Here is a 22,267-nt window from a genome sequence, read left to right on the forward strand (position 1 = left end):
TTGTTTGTGTCTGATTGGTTAGTTGTAGTACCAGTGCATTATTTTCTTGTCAGATTTCCAAGGTTCCCTTTGTCACTGGCTGTTGGGTCTTGCTTGATTCTGCAGGTATCCTGCTACAAACTCTCAGACAAGCCCATTACTAGTGTAGATAAGTTTATTTCTGATCTTCTGCCTGAGCCACCTTGCATTGTCATATCTCGCTGTCACTGTGATACCATTCCAGGTGGCACTGTTTTCACTTCCTCTGATTTCACCGTAGGTCCTGGCTGTCTTGTTTGCACCCTCTCACTTTCACTCCCAGCAACTCTGCAGATATCTAATGTTGGTTAAACATAAGGCTACTTTATTGATAGTGAGCTGGGGGCAACGGCTATGGTAGAGCCAAAAATTCTTGGCAGATTCAAATGTTTTGGGAATGGAGCCAAATGTACACAAGTCGGGGAGCTGGGACCCATGCTTAACAAATTCTACAGTTAATCGTCAACATTTCAGAAAAGCCTGGAGGTTGGTCCAGAGCTGTCTGACTCTGAAACTTTCTGTTCTGTCTGTATTCAGTTGGTAATGCTTTTGACAGAATCGGGTGTGTCTCATTAGGCCTCAGGCCATTCTAAAATCAACGCAGACACATAAAATGTTGATCTCAACGAAAGTCTGAAAAACAAAGATATTTATGGAAGCTACTATGTTTTGTTACATTCTATTTTAATAAGAGAAGTGGGAGTAATTGAAAAATAAATACTCTCTTCGCAGGATACTGGGATACACTTCCTACAGCTCTGCCATGGATTTAATTTTCTGCTGTATTCCCTGGCTTGCCTTTGAATTACTGACCAGCCCTATGTCCCTTTCCCTTATCCAAAGGCTTGAACCACTCCTCCATCCTTGTGAATGGCTACATCCACTCCAATCTTTGCTACACTACCATCTCTTTGCTTTTCTCCCTGCTAATGCAACACTTGCCCTATTCCTGTTGCATGTATCCTTGCTTGCTTCCCCATAACTTCCACACTTTGCTCCTTTCCTGTCACGATTTCCCTATTCCCCATTCCTTTGCTCCTTTTCTACCATACCTTTCCCCTCTTCCCCACTTTTTCCAGTGTTCCACATCCTTGGGCCTTGTCCTCTCTGTGCCCCTCCCCATCTCACACTCTCTCTTCATTCCCACCCTCACAGCTTTGCAACACCATTCCTATTCTTCATATGTGACCCTACCTGTACTCTCATGCTCTGCGCCCGTCCCCTTCCCATGCCAATCTCACACTTTTCCCCTCCTCTCAGATTCTGCACCCTTGCCCATATTTATCTCACACTTTGACTCTCCTGTCCATCTCAAGTTCTTCACCTCCTGCCCACTTTGATTTCATGCTTTACCCCTGTCCCTTTCAGGGTCTGAGTCCCTGCCGTGCATATTAAAAGAAGTTAGGGAAGAGATAGCAGAGGCACTATTACATAGATATAAAAATTCATTGGAAAAAGGAATAGTGCCAGAGGACAGCTAATGTGATTCCTATATTTAAAAAGGGAGGTAGAACCAATCCAGGGATCTGTAGACCAATTAGCTCAACGTCAGTGGTAGGAAAGATAATGGAATCCTTACTCAACGATGTAATAGAAAAACATCTAGAAACCAAAAATATAATAAAGAATAGTCAACATGGGTTTCAAAAGGGAAGGTCATGCTTAACCAATCTTTTTGAATTCTTTGAAGAAGTAACAGAAAGGGTTGACAAGGGTAATGTAGTAGATGTAATATATTTGGATTTTCAAAATGACTTTGATAAGGTCTCATGACTCATGATTCATGACTCATGACTAAGGTCAGAGCATGTGGAGTCAGGGCAGCAGAATGGATAGCAAGCTGGCTACAAAACAGAAAACTGAGAGTAGGGGTTAAAGGTAGTTACTCAAACTGGCAAAATGTGGGAAATGGTGTTCCACAAGGCTGGTACCACTGTTGTTCATAATTTAAATTAACAATTTGGATTCAGGAATCAGAAGTACAATTTCAAAATTTGCAGACGACACCATGTTGGGGGGTAGAGTTATTACCGAGGAGGGCTGTGACAAAATACAGGAAGACATTAATAAACTTACAGAATGAGTGAGTAATTGGCAAATGAATTTCCATATAGATAAGTGTGAGGTATTACATTTTGGTAGGAAGAATAAGGGGGCCGCATACTGCTTGGATAATAAGAGTGTAAATGGGGTAGAGGAGCAGATACATAAATTACTAAAAGTAGCGACGCAGATTAATAAGGCCATAAAAAAGCAAACCAAGCACTCGGGTTCATTTCTAAAGGGATAGATTTGAAAAGCAGAGAAGTTATATAAAAACTTGTATAGAACTTTGGTTAGATCACACTTGAAGTATTGTGAACAGTTCTGGTAATAACTAATAAGCTTAATCTCAGGCAAGTCATGGCAGCAGAGCTCGCACCCGTGATATGCTCCTCCTGCGCTATGTGGGAAGTCATGGACACTACTGGTGTCCCTGGCGACCATGTGCAGGAAGTGTGTCCAGCTGCAGCTACTGGCTAACCGCATTTTGGAGCTGAAGCTGCGGGTGGATTCACTGTGGAGCATCCGCGATGCTGAGATTATCGTGGATAGCACGTTCAGTGAGGTGGTCACACCGCAGGTAAAGATTACACAGGAAGAAAGGAAATGGGAGACCGCCAGGGAGAGTAAAAGGACTAGGCAGGTAGAGCAGGAGTCCCCTGGGGCCATCTCCCTCTCAAACAGATATACCGCTTTGGATATTGTTGGGGGAGATGGCTTATCAGGGGAATGCAGCAAGAGCCAAGACCGTGGCACCACGAGTGACTCAGCTGCACAGGAGGGGAGGAAACAGAATGGGAGAGCAATAGTGATAGCGGATTCTATCATAAGGGGAACAGATAGGCGTTTCTGCGGCCGCAGATGTGACTCCAGGATGGTATGTTGTCTCCCTGGTGCGAAGGTCAAGGATGTCACAGAGCGGATGCAGGACATTCTGAAGGGGGAGGGTGAACAGCCAGAGGTCATGGGTCCATATCGGTACCAATGACATCGGTAAAAAAAAGGGATGAGGTCCTGCAAGCAGAATATAGGGAGTTAGGAAATAAATTAAAAAGCAGGACCTCCAAGGTAGTAATCTCAGGATTTCTCCCAGTGCCACGTGCTGGCGAGAGCAGAAATAGGAGAATAGACCAGATGAATGCATGGCTTGAGAAATGGGGTAGGAGGGAGGGGTTTAAATTCCTGAGGCATTGGGACCGATTCTGGGAAAGGCGGGACCTGTACAAGCTGGACAGGTCGCACCCAAGCAGAACTGGGACCAATATCCTCCTGGGGGCATTTGCTAGTTCTTTTGGGGAGAGTTTAAACTAGTATGCCAGGGGGATGGGAACCAAAGGGCAGGTACAGATAGGACAAATTCAGACCAGGAAACGGGAAGTAGAAAAGCAGTTGGTGACGTAGTTAGCGACTCAGAAAGGCAAAAGAAGCAAAGGTTAAATAGTGTTCAGCACAGGAATTTGACGGGGTTAAAGGGTATATACTTCAATGCAAGGAGTATTACAAACAAAGCAGATGAGATAAGGGTACAGATAGACACACAGCAGCATGATATTGTTGCTATAACGGAAACCTGGCTTAAAGAGGGGGATAATTGGCAGCTCAATATCCCTGGATATAGAGTTTTCAGGCAGGATAGAGTGGGTGATAAAAAAAGGAGGGGGGCAGCATAATTGATTAAAGAATCAATTACAGTTGTGAGAAGGGATGATATGCTAAATGGACATCAATCGAGGCCATATGGGTTGAGCTAAGAAATAAAAAAGGGGCAGTCACTCTACTAGGAGTGTACTATGGACCCCCGAATAGCAAAAGGGAGGTAGAAGAACAAATATGTAGGCAAATTTCTGAGTGCAAAAATAAGAGGGCAATAATGGTAGGGGACTTCAACTAGCCTAACATCAACTGAGATTCAAACAGTGTGAGGGGCACAGAGGGCGCAAAATTCTTGGTCGGCGTCCAGGAGCACTTTTTTAGTCAGTACGTGACAAGCCCAACAAGAGGGGATGCAATTCTAGATTTAGTCCTGGGAAATGAAGATGGGCAAGTGGGTGGAGTGACAGTGGGTGACCATATTGGGGATAGTGACCACAATTCAGTTAGTTTTAGCATTATTATGGAAAAGGAAGAGTTAAATCAGGAGTAAATGTTTTAAATTGGGGGAAGGAAAATTTTACAGAACTAAGAGGTGATTTGGCAGAAGTGGACTGGACACAACTACTTGAGGAGAAATCAGTGGCAAGCCAGTGGGAGGCACTAAAAAGTGAAATTCTACGGGTACAATGCAGACACATCCCCTCAAAGAAAAAGGGTGGCACTGCCAAATTTAGAGCCCTCTGGTTGTCTAGAAGTATACGGAGCAAGATAAAGCAAAAAAAGAAAGCTTATGACTGTCACAGAAAACTAAATACTGCAGAAAGCCTAGAGGAGTATAGAAAGTACAGGGATAACGTAAAAAAGGAAATAAGGAAAGCAAAGAGAGGGCATGAAAAAATATTAGCTAGTAAGATTAAAGATAACCCAAAGATGTTTCATCAGTACATTAAGAACAAGACGGTAGTTAACGAAAAGGTGGGAGCTATCAGGGATGATAAGGGTAACTTGTGTGTTGAAGCAGAGGATGTGGGTAGGGTTTTAAATGAATATTTTGTCTCCATATTCACAAAGGAAAGGGATGATTGAGACGTAGTAGTTAAAGAGGAGAGGTGTGAAATATTGGACAAGATAAACATAACGAGAGAGGAAGTACTAGAGGGACTGGAATCCTTGAAAGTTGATAAGTCACCAGGGCCGGATGGATTGTTTCCTAGGCTATTGAAGGAAGCCAGGGAGGAAATAGCGGAAGCTATGAGGATCATTTTCCAATCCTCACTGGATACAGGGGAGGTACCGGAGGACTGAAAGACTGCAAACATAGTATCATTGTTTAAAAAGGGTACGAGGGAAAGGCTGAACAATTATAGGCCGGTCAGTCTTACCTCAGTGGTGGGCAAACTATTAGAATTAATACTGAGAGATAGGATAAACTGTCACTTGGAAAGGCATGGTTTAATCAGGGATAGTCAGCATGGATTTGTTCAGGGAAGGTCATGATTGAATTCTTTGAGAAAGTGACAAGGAGGATTGATGAGGGTGGTGCAGTGGATGTTGTCTACATGGATTTTAGTAAGGCATTTGACAAGGTCCCACAAATGGCAGACTGGTCAGAAAGGTAAAAGTCCATGGGATACAGGGAAATGTGGCAAAATGGATCCAAAATTGGCTCAGTGACAGGAAACATAGGGTAAAAGTCAATGGATGTCTTTGCGAATGGAAATCCATTTCCAGTGGTGTGCCACAGGGCTCAGTGTTGGGTTCCATGCTGTTTGTGGTAAATATTAATGATTTGGACTTGAATGTAAGGGGCATGATTGGCAAATTTGCAAACGACAGAAAAATTGGCTGTGTAGTTGATAGTGAAGAGGATAGCTGTAGACTCCAAGAAGATATCAATGGGTTGGTGGAGTGGGTGGAAAAGTGGCAAATGGAGTTCAACCCGGAGAAGTGTGAGGTAATGCACTTAGGGAGGGCAAACAGTAAAAGGGAATACGCAGTGAACGGGAATATATTGAGAGGGGTAGAGGAAGTGAAAGACCTTGGAGTGCATGTGCACAGGTCCCTGAAGGTGGCAGTTCAGGTAGATAAGGTTGTGAAGAAGGCATACGGAATGGTCTCCGTTATTAGCCGAGGTATAGAATACAAAAGCAGGGATGTAATGATGGAACTGTATAAAACGCTGGTAAGGCCACAACTGGAGTATTGTGCGCAGTTCTGGTCATCACATTACAGGAAGGACGTAATTGCTCTGGAGAGAGTGCAGAGAAGATTTACAAGAATGTTGCCAGGGCTTGAAAATTACAGCTACGAGGAGAGATTGGATCGGCTGGGGTTGTTTTCCTTGGAGCAGAGGAGGCTGAGGGGAGACTTGATTGAGGTGTACAAAATTATGAGGGGCCCTGATAGAGTAGACAGGAAGTACCTGTTTCCCCTAGCGGAGAGTTCAAGAACTAGAGGACATAGATTTAAGCTGATTGGCCGAAAGATTAGAGGGGACATGAGGAAAAATGTTTTTGCCCAGATGGTGATGGGTGTATGGAATTTGCTGCCTGAATTGGCGGTAGAGGCAGGGGACCCTCAACTCTTTTAAAAAGTTCCTGGACCTGCACCTAAAGTGCTGTAAGCTGCAGGGCTACGGACCGGGTGCTGGAAGGTAGGATTAGAAGGGACACCTGGTTGTCCTTCGAGCCGGCATGGACACAATGTGCCGAATGGCCCCCTTCTGTGCTGTATCTTTTCTATGGTTCTATGGTCTCCATATTATAAAAAGGTTGTAGAGGAACTGGAGAAGGTGCAAAAAAGATTTACTACGATGATACCACGACTGAGAGGTTATCCCTATCAGGAAAGTTTGAGCAGGCTGGGGCTCTTTTCTGTCGAAAAGGGAAGACTGAGGGGTGACTAATTTGATTGAGTTCTTTGATGAAATAACGGAGAGGGTTGATGAGCGTAATGCAGTTGATGTTGTGTATATGGACTTTCAAAAGGCATTTGATAAAGTATCACATAATATACTTGTTAGAAAAATTAAAGCCCATGGAATTAAAGGGACGGTGGCAGTGTGGATACAAAATTGGCTAAGGGACAGAAAGCAGAGAGTAATGGTGTGCGGTTGTTTTTCAGACTGGGGGAAGTATACAGTGTTGTTTCCCAGGGGTCAGTATTAGGACCACTGCTCTTTTTGATATATATTAATGACCTGGACTTGGGTATAGAGGGTATAATTTCAAAGTTTGCAGATGACATGAAACTCAGAAATGTAGTAAACAATGTGGAGGATAGTAACAGACTTCAGGAGGATAGACTGGTGAAATGGGCAGACATATGGCAGATGAAATTTAATGCAGAGAAGTGTGAAGTGATGAATTTTGGTAGGAAGAATGAGAAGAGGCAATATAAACTAAATGGTACAATTTTAAAGGGGGTGCAGGTACAGAGAGCCCTGGGGGTGCACATACACAAATCTTTGAAGGTGGCAGGAGAAGTTGAGAACGTTGTTGAAAAAGCATATGTGATCCTGGGCTTTATTAATAGAGGCATAGTGTGCAAAAGCTAGTAATTAGTGCTAAACCTTTATAAAACACTGGTTAGGCCTCAGCTGGTGTATTGTGTTCAATTCTGGGCACCACACTTTAGGAAGGATGTCAAGGCCTTCGAGAGGGTGCAGAAGAAATTTACTAGAATTGTGCCGGTGGATGAGGGACTTCAGTTATGTGAAAAGACTGGAGAAGCTGGGGTTGTTCTTCTTAGAACAAAAAAGGCTAAGAGGAGATTTAAGGTGATTGGCAAAAGAGCCAGAAGCAACACGAGGAAACAATTTTTTATGCAGCAAATTGTAATGGTCTGGAATGCACTGCCTGAAAGAATGGTGGAAGCAGATTCAATAACAATTTTCAAAAGGGAATTGCATAAATACTTGAAGGGAAAAATTTGCAGGGCTATGGGGAAAGAGCAGGAGACTGGAGCTAATTGGATAGCTCTTCAAAGAGCTGCCACAGGCACGATGGGTTGAATGGCCTCCTCCTGTGCTGTACCTACTATGCAACGATGGTACTATGACCTGATAGAAGTCTTTCAGATCATGATAGGATTTGATAGGGTAGACGTAGAGATGTTTTCACTTGTGGGGGAGACCAGACCTGGGGGCCATAAATACAAGATAGTCACTAATAAATCTAATAGGGAATTCAGGAGAAACTTCTTTACCCAGAGAGTGGTAAGAATGTGGAACTTGCTACCACAAGGAGTAGTTGAGGTGCATAGATGCATTTAAGGGGAAGCTAGATAAACACATGAGGGAGAAAGGAAAAGAAGGATATGTTGATGGGGTTAGATCAAGTAGGTAGGGAGGGAGGGAGGAAGGAAGCTGGTATGAAGCACAAACACCAACATGGACCTGTTGAGCTGAATAGCCTGTTTCTCTTTTTTTTGTGTTCTTCGGCCCCCCTTTTATAAGGGGGGGGGGGGGTTTAGGGTGTGTTTATGTGGAATAGCCTGTGTCTGTGCTGTACATTTTGTGTCATGCTGTGTAATTAAGTCTCACGCTTTGCCCCTGTCCCTCTCAGGCTCTGCAGTCCCCGCCCATGCTGAGCTTATGCTTTGCCCCGGTATCGTTTTGCTTCAAACAGCTGTGAGTTGCTCGCGCACTGTTCTTCAACCAACGGCGGAGGAGAGGTCGGAGCAGACACGTAACCCTGAATTATTTACGAAACTTTTATTTGCACACAAAAAGAGCATAATTTGATAACCGGGATAATGAAGTTGTTTTTATTTAGTTCTAGAGTCGAAAATGACGGTGAAACGCCAGAGTTTGTTGAGAGAAGCGTCACATCAGACAGTTGCCGGAGGGTCTGCGGGTGAGTCACAAGTAAAACTTTAAAAAAAAACATTTATAATGTACATTTTGCTAGTGAATAGACGGAGAAATATTTTGTATTTAAAGATGTTTAAGTTCGGAATGTTTCAGAATGAATGGGTTGATGGACTGACGGCGAAGTCAATGGTTCCTAAAGCAGGCTTCCAAATGTGCTGCTAAACCTGTTTGTGTAATTTGTTGACCAGACGGTCGGAGAGTGGTGGGTTGACTCTAAATGCCCTCATGGTAGTGAGGGATGGGTAAAGATATTGCTTCACCAGCGTCGCCCACATCCCAAACACACACACACACAAAGTTGTATGGCAAGCGCATAGGCTCGTGTCCTGCACACGAGTCGGGCATCCTGGATGCGGACTGAGAACTGTTCGTACTCACAGGGAACTGGTGAGCTCAGCTTTAGTTCCGCGATTCGGAAAGCCCACATTGGCGCCCATACATCAATCAGACGATGTCTGTGTTTACTGTGAATACATATCCGAAGTCCATAGTTGCACAAGTTTAATTCAGGTTTTAAGGATGTATTTATTTTTTGTGGAACTTGAGTTTGCAGAATTGGGTAAATGGTATTCTGAATGTGATTTTTTTGCATTGTTCAAGAACTATTAATTTCTATGCTGGAATGCAAAAAACTTGTTTACTGTTGTGGAGGAAGGTTCCCTCCATACATTGGAAGTACTGTCTTTTGAATTCCCACTAATGGAGGATTTTGAAGAACTATGCTTTCTGATTCATTTTGTAAACTGTCTTTCAATGTCATTTGCCTTAACGGTGTCTCTTTTAATATAATTTGTTGATGAATTAGTATAATATATAATAACACGTTGAGTGGTCCCATGGAATGGTAGGATGTAGATTGGCATCTGTGAATCACTGATTTTAACTGTGCAATTGAGGACTCCCCCAATGGGAGAGAGAGAGAGAGGGAGAATTATTCATTTGGTGTGGTTCTTGAACATCTCCCAACAGTCTCATCTCAAATTTTTATCCTTTTGCTTTTTGCAATTACAAATTTGAGGACAACAGAGATCAGCAGTGTGAGCCCACAAACTAGGGAGTTAGGAGTTAAACTAAAAAGTAGGACCTCAAAGGTAGTAATCTCAGGATTGCTACCAGTGCCACGGGCTAGTCAGAGTAGGAATGACTGGATAGCTAGGATGAATACGTGGCTTGAGAGATGGTGCAAGAGGGAGGGATTCAAATTCCTGGGCCATTGGAACCGGTTCTGGGGGAGGTGGGACCAGTACAAATTGGACGGTCTGCATCTGGGCAGGACTGGAATCAATGTCCGAGGGGGAGTGTTTGCTAGTGCTGTTGGGGAGTGTTTAAACTAATGTGGCAGGGGGATGGTAACCGATGCAGGAAGTCAGTGGGAAGTAAAGTGGTGACAGAAACAAAAGGCAGTAAGGGAGAGTGTACAAAACATGACTGGACAGATGGTCTGAGAAAGCAGGGCAAAGACCAAGGGAAGTCTAGATTAAACTGCATTTATTTCAATGCAAGAAGTCTGATGGGCAAGGCAGATGAACTCAGGCATGGATGGGTACATGGGACTGGGATGTTATAGCTATTACTGAAACATGGCGAAGGGAGGGGCAGGACTGGCAGCTCAATGTTCCAGGGTACAGATGCTATAGGAAAGATAGAGCAGGAGGTAAGAGAGGAGGGGGAGTTGAGTTCTTGATTAGAGAGAACATCACGGCAGTAGTGAGAGGGGATATATCCGAGGGTTCGCCCACTGAGTCTATATGGGTAGAACTGAAAAATAAGAAGGGAGAGATCACTTTGATAGGATTGTACTACAGACCCCCAAATAGTCAACGGGAAATTGAGGAGCAAATATGTAAGGAGATTACAGACAGCTGCAAGAAAAATAGGGTGGTAATAGTAGGGGACTTTAACTTTCCCAACATTGACTGGGACAGCCATAGCATTAGGGGCTTGGATGGAGAGAAATTTGTTGAGTGTATTCAGGAGGAATTTCTCATTCAGTATGTGGATGGCCCGACTAGAGAGGGGGCAAAACTTGACCTCCTCTTGGGAAATAAGGAAGGGCAGGTGACAGAAGTGTTAGTGAGGGATCACTTTGGGACCAGTGATCATAATTCCATTAGTTTTAAGATAGCTATGGAGAATGATAGGTCTGGCCCAAAAGTTAAAATTCTAAATTGGGGAAAGGCCAATTTTGATGGTATTAGACAGGAACTTTCAGAAGTTGATTGGGAGAGTCTGTTGGCAGGCAAAGGGATGTCTGGTAAGTGGGAGGCTTTCAAAAGTGTGTTAACCAGGCTTCAGGGTAAGCACATTCCTTATAAAGTGAAGGGCAAGGCTGGTAGAAGTAGGGAACCTTGGATGACTCAGGAGATTGAGGCCCTTGTCAAAAAGAAGAAGGAGGCATATGACATGCATAGACAGCTGGGATCAAGTGGATCCCTTGAAGAGTATAGAGATTGCCGGAGTAGAGTTAAGAGAGAAATCAGGAGGGCAAAAGGGGACATGAGATTGCTTTGGTAGATAAGGCAAAGGAGAATCCAAAGAGCTTCTACAAATACATAAAGGGCAAAAGAGTAACTAGGGAGAGAGTAGGGCCTCTTAAGGATCAACAAGGTCATCTATGTGCGGAGCCACTAGAGATGGGTGAGATCATAAATTACTATTTCGCATCGGTATTTACGGTTGAGAAAGGCATGGATGTTAGGGAACTTGGGGAAATAAATAGTGATGTCTTGAGGAGTGTACATATTACAGAGAGGGAGGCGCTGGAAGTCTTAACGCGCATCAAGGTAGATAAATCTCCGGGACCTGATGAAATGTATCCCAGGACGTTATGGGAGGTTGGGGAGGAAATTGCGGGTCCCCTAGCAGAGATATTTGAATCATCGACAGCTACAGGTGAGGTGCCTGAAGATTGGAGGGTAGCAAATGTTGTGCCTTTGTTTAAGAAGGGAGGCAGGGAAAAGCCTGGGAACTACAGACCGGTGAGCCTGACCTCTGTAGTGGGTAAGTTGTTAGAAGGTATTGTGAGAGACAGGATCTACAGGCATTTGGAGAGGCAGGGACTGATTAGGAACAGTCAGCATGGTTTTGTGAGAGGAAATTCATGTCTTTGAAGGGGTAACCAAGAAGATAGATGAGGGCTGTGCAGTAGACGTGGTCTACATGGACTTTAGCAAAGCCTTTGACAAGGTACCGCATGGTAGGTTAAATCTCACGGGATCCAAGGTGAGGTAGCCAATTGGATACAAAATTGGATTGACAGAAGACAGAGGGTGGTTGTTGAGGGTTGTTTTTCAAACTGGAGACCTGTGACCAGCGGTGTGCCTCAGGGATCGGTGCTGGGTCCGCTGTTATTTGTTATTTATATTAATGATTTGGATGAGAATTTAGGAGGCATGGTTAGTAAGTTTGCAGATGACACCAAGATTGGTGGCATTGTGGACAGTGAAGAAGGTTATCTAGGATTGCAACGGGATCTTGATAAATTGGGCCAGTGGGCCGATGAATGGCAGATGGAGTTTAATTTAGATAAATGTGAGGTGATGCATTTTGGTAGATCGAATCGGGCCAGGACCTACTCCGTTAATGGTAGGGCGTTGGGGAGAGTTATAGAACAAAGAGATCTAGGAGTACAGGTTCATAGCTCCTTGAAAGTGGAGTCACAGGTGGATAGGGTGGTGAAGAAGGCATTCGGCATGCTTGGTTTCATTGGTCAGAACATTGAATACAGGAGTTGAGATGTCTTGTTGAAGTTGTACAAGACATTAGTAAGGCCACACTTGGAATACTGTGTACAGTTCTGGTCACCCTATTATAGAAAGGATATTATTAAACTAGAAAGAGTGCAGAAAAGATTTACTAGGATGCTACCGGGACTTGATGGTTTGACTTATAGGGAGAGGTTGGATAGACTGAGACTTTTTTCCCTGGAGAGTAGGAGGTTAAGGGGTGATCTTATAGAAGTCTATAAAATAATGAGGGGCATAGATAAGTTAGATAGTCAAAATCTTTTCCCAAAGGTAGGGGAGTCTATAAACGAGGGGACATAGATTTAAGGAGAGAGGGGAGAGATACAAAAGGGTCCAGAGGGGCAATTTTTTCACTCAAAGGGTGGTGAGTGTCTGGAACGAGCTGCCAGAGGCAGTAGTAGAGGTGGGTACAATTTTGTCTTTTAAAAAGCATTTGGACAGTTACATGGGTAAGATGGGTATAGAGGGATATGGGCCAAGTGCAGGCAATTGGGACTAGCTTCGTGGTGTAAACTGGGCGACGTGGACATGTTGGGCCGAAGGGCCTGTTTCCATGTTGTAAACTTCTATGATTCTATGTACGTCCCTGCTCCCAATCCCTATTGCAAAAAGGTTCACTGCCACAAAAATGAAAGAAGGGAGGAACAACATATTTTAACTTTTATTTATATGGTGGTTTTAAATTTTTGGGTGATGGAGATTAATCCAGAAAAAAATAGCATAAATGACTTCGACCTGAAAGATTTATGAATGTGACATACATATTAGATACATCTTTTTGCAAAAATAAATAGAAGGTTTTAAGGTGGTGTTTTGTTCTTGGGGTAGATAGTTGGACTCTCACAGTAACCCGGTTCAGATTGGAAACTCAAAAAGCATTTTGAGCTTTTATGCTTTCAGTAGGTGAGTTTTGGAAGTGGAAGCACGTTGGAATTAAATAATTAATCTATGAAGATGAGGTGGGTACACTCTTTTAACAGGGGAAATTGGATAGTGAGTCGCTCCAGGCTGCTTTCGAGACTGTCCTAATAATTGGCCTGAGCTTCATTGACTGAGGTCTGAATGCATGTAATTTATCTGCTGCTCTATCAATAGATGTGAAGGGGAGGTGTAAAAGACAAAAATGGTGATAAGGCTAAACAGTTCTAAAGGTGCAGCCTTTGGACTTTGCATATTGTCAGTAAAACATTTGTCATAAAGCTGGCAGTAAACTCATATTTCACCTATAATAAAAATAAAAAATGCTGGAAACACTCAGCAGGTCAGATAGCATCTATGGAGAGAAACATAGGGTTAACATTTCAGGTCGTGACCTTTTGTCAGAACGGGAAGATGGACAGCTGATGAGCAGGTACAGAGCCAGGGAAAAGGGGGCAGGAAAAGAAAAAAGAAGAGGTCTGTGGTTGGTTGGAGGGCAGGAGATGATTAAATGACAGTGAGGATGGTGCAAGGGAAAAGGAGGTGATAATGAGAAATTAGAGAAACAAAAGATATGTCCACAAGATGTGTGAATGTTTGGTTGCAGCAGAGGGGAAGAGAAGCATGGAATCTGGCAAAGCGGAGAAGGCTCCTGTGGCTCATCTCATGCACCAGCCCACTCCTCCTCCATTCCCTGTTGGTACACGGCTGGCGGGGTGGTCCGCAACCCTTGTGTCTACCTGTCTGTCTTCTGCCACGTACCTAGTCCATGGGAGCCTTCTCCACTTTTAAATTCTTAAGTGTGAGCTCAAACTTGAACACACCTGACTTAACCATCCATTGCCAGGTTTGGCTTGACCACATCAAGCTCTGCTGGACCACAGTCTCTTTTGTCAAAACTGCCCAGTACTCTACGATCATCCTGGATGGTGAAGTTCACCCCAGGCTCCTTTTCTCTGCAACTAAATGCCTCTTCACTGCACCCTTCACCCTCGCCTCTAACAACATGTGAGGAGCTAATGTTGGTCTTTATCAACAAGTTAGACACCATTCTTTCAGCTGCCAATGTTACTTTCTCCCCTTCCCCTTGCCTTCGAAACCAAACTTCCTCCAGTCCCCTATCTTTAGCCTCCACCAGAAACTTCATATCCTCATCAGTGACCCTGGCCACTGTCTCAGACTGAACCAGACTTTTCGCAACTTCCGTTTGACCCTGAGTTGAGCTTCTGACCCTCCCCACCACCTCCCCCCATTATCTCCATGACTTACTTCCATCTCAGTAACATTGTCTGCCTCTTCTCCTATCTCAGCCCATCCGCTGCTGAAATCCTTGTAAATGTCTTGGTCAGCCTTCCATCCTCCACCCTCCATTAACTTCAGCTGATACAAAACTCTGTTGCCCTTATCCCATCCTGCAGCAAGTTCTGTTCACCCCTGTCCTTGCTGACCGACATTGGCTCCCAGTCCTCCACCAACTCAAATTTAAAATTCTCCTTTTTGTCTTCAAATCCCTCCACAGCCTTGCCCACCCCTATCTCCTGTACGGACCTCCAGTCCTACAACACCCCCTCCCTGTACACTCCATTCCTCTAACTCTTGAAGAGGGAGTGCATCTTGTGCACCCCTCTTCCTTTGCCTCATCATTGGTGGCCATGTTTCCAGCCACCTAAATCCTACGTTGTGGAATTCCCTCCCTAAGCTGGTGTTTATAGAGTGACTTGAATCTTTGTTCGATAATGAACCAGCATGTATGAATGGTATTGAGGTGCCTTGTTCATTTATTTGGAGATGCTTCATATGCACTCTGCATGTGGCTTCTGAAATTATTTGCAGTCATTGGGTGACTGATCCAACAGCAGCAATATTATTACCATAAGTTGTTCAGTGCAAGAATGTTGTTTGAGCAAGTTTTTGTGAGGCTAAAGGCATACTGAAGATGTCTTTTGAAGTGTTACAGTTCGAGCATCACTTTTTACCCACAGTAATCATACTGCATGACGTATATTGGATGCAGCAGGGAGTGACAGTGCATGAGTGGTTTGATGAGGCAATATTGACGGAGTTGCCGAACAGTCTCTATCAGCACAAATGGCCAATGAAGACATGCATGGTTCACTGCATGATGTTTGCGATGCTGTGGAATGGAACCTTAACAGTTTAACGGGAACCCAGTGATCCCTCTACTTGAAAGTCCCTCCTGCCAGCAACAATAAGCACAATACTGCTTTGCTTACTGTTTTCATCTTCCAGTACAACCTTAACTTCACCACAACAATTTATGACCTTTTGGTGATTCTTACCTTGTTTGCATCGGGTCATAGACCCTGAATCATGTGCTATGTTGTTGCTGTTTGCATTCTTTTACTTTTAATCTGGCATTAACCTTTGGTTGCAAGCTTACTGTTTGTTCATGCTTCTTAATTTTTGTGAGTTATAATTGCATAATTTTGATTCCTAGTACTTCATTCTTCTGTTCGTGTTATGTTAAACTTCTGTGTTGTTTCTCGATACAGCTGCCAATATAGTTTTAAAACTATATCAAATCTTTCACAGAGTTGCTGTGTTTTCCAGAAAGGCCTGTACACACCGAAGCACTGCTCGCAATCCGCCTTCTCGTCCTGTATCACCTTGCCCAAACTGCAATATGCACCCTAAGCCCTAATATTTTCTTACACAATATGCTCAAGTGATTAGCAAACCTTCATGCCTTCACAGCCTGCAACACTTCCAGTTTGATCAATGTGGGTGTTGTTGCCACCCTCCTGCTTCAGCTACCAGCCTGCAACAGAAAAATAGCAAATATTGTAATGTAAAATTCAAATGTTTTTATTACAATAGGAAGAAAAGAAAAACAATACTCCCTGGTCACAATAGCTTTCTGTCACATCAAAATTGATTGTTCTGCAACATTCATAAGAACCACTAATTCTGTGGGACTAACTGGCAGCAAATGTTGTTCTGGTTGAAATTGCAAGGAGCCATAAAGAGTATTTGGATCAAAGTAGGATGGCTACTGGCTACTGAGGCATTGGTTGGAAATGTTGGAAACCCTTCAGCCAGTGCACTGCTTCATGCTGGATCTCTCAAGTTGTTCCTGATAACTGTGCTGCATGTGAGGCTCCTGATTTTCCTCCAGTAAAGCTTGAAGTACTGTGTCGTTTGCTACCTGGTAGGCATTTTCCTGTTCCTGAAGAAAATCTTAATTGTTGCAGCATAGCAAAGATATCCTATGCCTTACTGGTGAAAGAGGATAGTGCCTGAGCCCCCTCCTTGAACCTGTTCTTTGCTGTGTGCCATGGTACCTGTGAAAAACATAAGAAAAGTGATACTAACAGTTTGCAACATTGCCACATAACTGCATGCAGCATTCATGGTAGCTTTGCAAATGTTGGTCCCAGTTTCCTAAAATTGGTTGCATTTATTGGGACTTGCTGAAATTAGTGCTGGTTGACATTTTAAAAATGTGGAGAGTAAAAGTGCATTTCCACACTACTAGTAATCTTCTTAATGGCCACCAAAAAGCCACAGAGACTAATAAACAGATCTCCCTTATTGTTGTTGAGGTAGGGGAATGATGCATCATACAGGGCATCTAAAAGGGACAAGAAAGCTTGTTCTAAATAATTGGCAGGAAGATGTGTAAGGGAAGAAAAATAAGCAGAAACATGGCATGATGCAATACTTGTGGACAGCAAGGGTATTCAGAAAACTGAGCTCTGATGTCATTCCACAATCGACCAGATGCCACTAATTGGCTATGCTAAGAGCTTCAGTTGGCAGGAGCAGTCCACACAGGAGATTCCTCCGCGCAAAGTGAAATGAGACGGAAGGAATTTCTGAGGAACGACTCAAGTTGTGAAGCGAAGGCTCCCGAGGGAGGTTTCAGGGTCACGCGCCAATGAGAAATTCCACCCAAACAGGGGTCAGCTCAGATGGGATTAACCCACTCACTTGAACCTCCTCGACACACCTAGTGGAGTTAGGGCCGAGTGCGACTTTTAGTGCCTTGATGGCTTTGGCCATGGGCCGTACATAGCAGAAGGACATCCGTTCTGCCAATGTTTGAGGCGACATCCAGCCCGCTCCTCCACCATCCGGTACGTCCCTGGTTACCTTGGCAGCCAGGGAACTCCTCTCCGCCAGCCACGTGTTGCCAAAGCTGACCACGCGGGGGTGCAGGTTCCTGAGCAATGGTTCCCTCACGGGCGAGCTCCTGCTGGAGGCAACGATATTCCAGACCCTGATTAGATCCTGGTAAAAGACAGGCAGGTCCTGCAAGGACGCGTGGCTGCTAAGCAACTTAACGAACAGAAGCTGCGTGTCATAATTCAGGCAGTGCAGCTGTTGGGAAGAAATATGGTGCCAGTGCACACCATTCACTACCTGTGTGGGCTGCTTTTGCATACTTTCCTCTTCCTCGCTTTCGTCTTCCATTCGGACACGCCTTAGTGTGCCATTTTGGATTCCGGCGGAGGCGAGGGACCCAGAGGAGGGCTCTTTATGTGGGAGTCCTCCCCTGCTTTGTTGGGGATCTGACGTGGAGAGTGTTGCACAATGCAGTGCCGACCACTAGGTTTTTAAGTCACTTCACGGACTCCCAGGCCGCCTGTGACTTCTGTGGCCTGAATGAGTCTGTATTTCATACATACCTGGTGTGTGAGAGGTTTAAGCCCCTGTTCCGCTATTTGAAGGGGCTGCACTTCAGTCCCACGCTCCTGATCTTTGGCTGCCCCTGCGGAGGGAGGTGGGAAAGTCAGAGGACCTCCTTGTGGGTCTGCTCCTGGACCTTGCTAAGGTGGCCATCCACAGGTCCAGGTTGGACACAGCCTGTGGGGGCAGTCGCTCTGACCGCCTGCCTCTCCTTCATGGCCTTGTCCGCGCCCGCGTGGCCCTGGAGAAGGAGTACGCAGTGTCCGCCGGTCTGCTTGAGGCCTTCGCGACTGGTTGGCACCGCAGGGACTGGAGTGGATCGTGGATAATAGTAGTAACATTATGATTTAATTTGCTAAGTTTTCCTTGTCCTTTTTTTATGATTTGGGTTTTATTAGTTGTATAAACAAAAGAGCTTCAGTTTCTGATTTTAAAATGAAGTCTCGCAGTAGGATGTGTTTAAGTAGTAGTTTTTAGTTTTGAGATTTGCGAAACAAAATTTTCGGACTCATTTAGGGCACGTTAATACCATAGTCTACCGATGCATTGTTTTTTGCGCTAAAAAGTAAATTATTCATAATTTGAATTAAGCAACATTAAGTGGGGAATTTTGTACTGAAAGAAACTGAATTATCAGATAATTTGAATTGAGCAACTTTGAATAAAGAAGTTTAAGCTGTATAAGAAAGAGTTGAAGTAAGTTATGTTAAGATATAGTACCTTATTTTCCCTCTCCCTTCGGCAAATTTCCCAAACAGCCATTCTACATGTTAAAGCCTATGCAGTGTGTTTGGTGGGTTACATGACTGTGAAGATATCCCATCGGAGCCCAGTCTAGTTCCTGCCCAACGTCCATATAGGCATTTCTGTCAGGGTTTACTGAATGGTGATTAGGAATGAGAAACCAAGTTGTTCGGCTCTCCTCTTCCTTCCTCCCCCTCCCTGCCGCCTCCCCCCCCCCCCCCCCCCCCGCCCCCCCCCACCCCGCAAAAAGCTGGGAATATAGAACTCAATTGTGTCCAATATAGTGCAGTCCAAGGATGAAACCTTGGAGATGAACTTGTTTACTGAACTGTCAAAACTTAGAGCTTTTTTATGTTTTAAATGATTTACTGAAAGGTTAATGCAATTACTCGCATTTATACACAGGCTTTAATGCCCCAAGGCACTCTGCATAGGAGAAATTGGAGATGAGCAGAAATGGGAGAGTTAGGGGAGGTGTCTGTATGAATGGTCAAATAGCTAAGTTTTAAAAAGGCTTTCAAAGGTGGGAAGAGAGGTAATAAGATGTAGGGATTTTGGGAGGAAGGTCCATAGGATAGGCTAAGACAACTGGAAAGCTCTCCCAGCACTGATGGAATTATGGGAGGGGAGGATGTACAGCAGATAGTTGGAGGATCAAAAAGCTCCGAATGAAAACATGAGGACGTTGCAGAGGTTGGGTGGTGCAAGACAATGGAGGGATTAGTGAAGAACAGGATGGGGGTCATGGAATTTTGGACAAGATGAAATATGTGCATGTTGAAGCCAATAAGAGGGCATTTGAGAAGTTGAGTCCAGAGGCAGCAAAAGTGTGGATAGTGGTTTTAGCAACAGAAGGAATGAGATGGAGGTAGAAGAAAGAAGAAAGAAGAACTCCTTTCACAACCTCAGGACATACCAAAGCACTTTACAGTCAATGAAGTACTTTCTGAATTGTAGTCACTGTTGTAATGTAGCGAAATGCAGCAATCAGTTTGTACACAGCAAGGGCTCATAAACAGCAATCAGATAATGACCAGATAATCCTGTTTTATCAATGTAGGTTAAGGGATAAATATTGGCCAGGACGCCAGGGAGAGTTCCTCTGCTCTTCAAATAGTGCTCTGGGATCTTCTGCGTCCACCTGAGAGGGCAGACGGGTCCTCAGTTTAACGTTTCATCTGAATGACAGCACCTCCCTCAATACTGTGCTGAAGTGTCAGTCCAGATTATGTGCTTAAGTCACTGGACTGGGACTTGAATCCACAACCTTCTGACTCTTAGGCAAGGGTGGTTTTTTTTCAAAACATGTACTTTATTCATAAAATTTGCAGCAGTTCATACAATACAGTTCTCGTATCACATTCCAAACATACACAATATCGATTATGCAATTTGCAGGTTACATCAAGTACAGTTCAATGAAACACATTGGATGTCATTACAGTTCATGACACTCTAGGGTGCCTCATTGCATCACAATCAATACAGGTGATTCATTACAGATTCATTGCAGATTTATTGCGGGTACATTATATCAATTTTGAATTTTACATTCTGCCCGAGGGTTTTTTTTCCTGATTGCAGCCCCTCGGTATACAATGGCGGGAAGGCAAGGGTGTTACCACTGAGCTACCACTAGAAGTAACCTGTCTTGGTGAAGCTCAGCATTGGGTCAAACAGGAGACTGAGATTACACAATGTCTGGTTCAGTTTGTGCGAGCAGCTGGGGTGAGGGGACAGAGTCACTGGCAAAGGCTTGGAGTTTTTGATGTGAGCTGATTTCAATTCTGCTAATGTTGAACTGGAGGAAATTCTGGCTCATACATCACAATGTCTGACAGGTAATTTCACAGCGTGGGATAATCATGAAGTTGAGGCAAGTAGTGAAGATGTCGAGCTGGGTATCATGAGCATATATGGAAGCCTACCCATGGTTCAGGTCACAAAGGGGAAAATTTAAATGAGGAAAAGGCAGGGGCTATCTTGAAAATCTCATTAATGGAAACTGAATGTGCAAATTTGCTTCAGGCTCAGACCCGCATGGTAATGTTTAAGTAGTAAGTCCTGACGGTCGTTTAAATTCCTAAATCCTGATTAACTTGTACTGTGACTGTTAAAGAATATATAAAAATGAGATCTTGCTGCTAAGTGAATAACGTGGGTTAAAGCAGGTAGTGTGCCTTTCTGGTAAGGCTGCAGAACCAAAACCATTTCTTAAATAGTTGCAGTTCAAGGAGCCATGACATTAGAAATTTAAAAATGAATTGTTTGTCAAATTAAATATCATAGAATCATAGAAGTTACAACATGGAAACAGGCTCTTCGGCCCAACATGTCCATGTCGCCCAGTTTATACCACTAAGCTAGTCCCAATTGCCTGCACTTGGCCCATATCCCTCTATACTCATCTTACCCATGTAACTGTCCAAATGCTTTTTAAAAGACAAAATTGTACCCGCCTCTACTATTGCCTCTGGCAGCTTGTTCCAGACACTCACCACCCTTTGAGTGAAAAAATTGCCCCTCTGGACCCTTTTGTATCTCTCCCCTCTCTCCTTAAACCTATGTCCCCTCGTTATAGACTCCCCTACCTTTGGGAAAAGATTTTGACTATCTACCTTATCTATGCCCCTCATTATTTTTTCGACTTCTATAAGATCACCCCTTACCCTCCTACTCTCCAGGGAAAAAAGTCCCAGTCTATCCAACCTCTCCCTATAAGTCAAACCATCAAGTCCCGGTAGCATCCGAGTAAATCTTTTCTGCACTCTTTCTAGTTTAATAATATCCTTTCTATAATAGGGTGACCAGAACTGTACACAGTATTCCAAGTGTGGCCTTACTAATGTCTTGTACAACTTCAACAAGACATCTCAACTCCTGAATTCATTGTTCTGACCAATGAAACCAAGCATGCCGAATGCCTTCTTCACCACCCTATCCACCTGTGACTCCACTTTCAAGGAGCTATGAACCAGTACTCCTAGATCTCTTTGTTCTATGACTCTCCCCAACGCCCTACCATTAACGGAGTAGGTCCTGGCCCGATTCGATCTACCAAAATGCATCACCTCACATTTATCTAAATTAAACTCCATCTGCCATTCATCGGCCCACTGGCCCAATTTATCAAGATCCCGTTGCAATCCGAGATAACCTTCTTCACTGTCCACAATGCCACCAATCTTGGTGTCATCTGCAAACTTACTAACCATGCCTCCTAAATTCTCATCCAAATCATTAATATAAATAACAAATAACCTGTGTGGGCTGCTTTTGCATACTTTCCTCTTCCTCGCTTTCGTCTTCCATTCGGACACGCCTTAGTGTGCCATTTTGGATTCCGGCGGAGGCGAGGGACCCAGAGGAGGGCTCTTTATGTGGGAGTCCTCCCCTGCTTTGTTGGGGATCTGACGTGGAGAGTGTTGCACAATGCAGTGCCGACCACTAGGTTTTTAAGTCACTTCTGTCGTCAAGCCAATTTTGTATCCAATTGGCTACCTCACCTTGGATCCCGTGAGATTTAACCTTATGTAACAACCTACCATCCGGTACTTTGTCAAAGGCTTTGCTGAAGTCCATGTAGACCACGTCTACTGCACAGCCCTCATCTATCTTCTTGGTTACCCCTTCAAAAAACTCAATCAAATTCGTGAGACATGATTTTCCTCTCACAAAACCA

At 44.0% G+C, this 22,267-nt stretch overlaps 1 protein-coding gene across 2 annotated transcripts in view; it reads left to right on the top strand.

Annotated features, from left to right (window-relative positions):
* The first annotated feature begins 8,257 nt into the window (after positions 1–8,257).
* Positions 8,258–22,267, top strand: part of slc25a21 (solute carrier family 25 member 21) — a 464,076-nt gene continuing 450,066 nt past the window's right edge. The window contains exons 1-2 of one of the 2 annotated variants that reach the window (XM_067991474.1): positions 8,258–8,328; positions 8,430–8,510. In XM_067991474.1, coding sequence (XP_067847575.1) covers positions 8,444–8,510 — 67 coding nt within the window. In that variant the 5' untranslated portion in view covers positions 8,258–8,328; positions 8,430–8,443. Of the gene's footprint in view, positions 8,343–8,429; positions 8,511–22,267 lie in introns of both variants that reach the window. The other variant, XM_067991475.1, reaches the window with a different exon arrangement.

Source organism: Heptranchias perlo, chromosome 10 (assembly GCF_035084215.1).
Source record: "Heptranchias perlo isolate sHepPer1 chromosome 10, sHepPer1.hap1, whole genome shotgun sequence".
In the NCBI taxonomy this organism is placed as follows: domain Eukaryota; kingdom Metazoa; phylum Chordata; class Chondrichthyes; order Hexanchiformes; family Hexanchidae; genus Heptranchias; species Heptranchias perlo.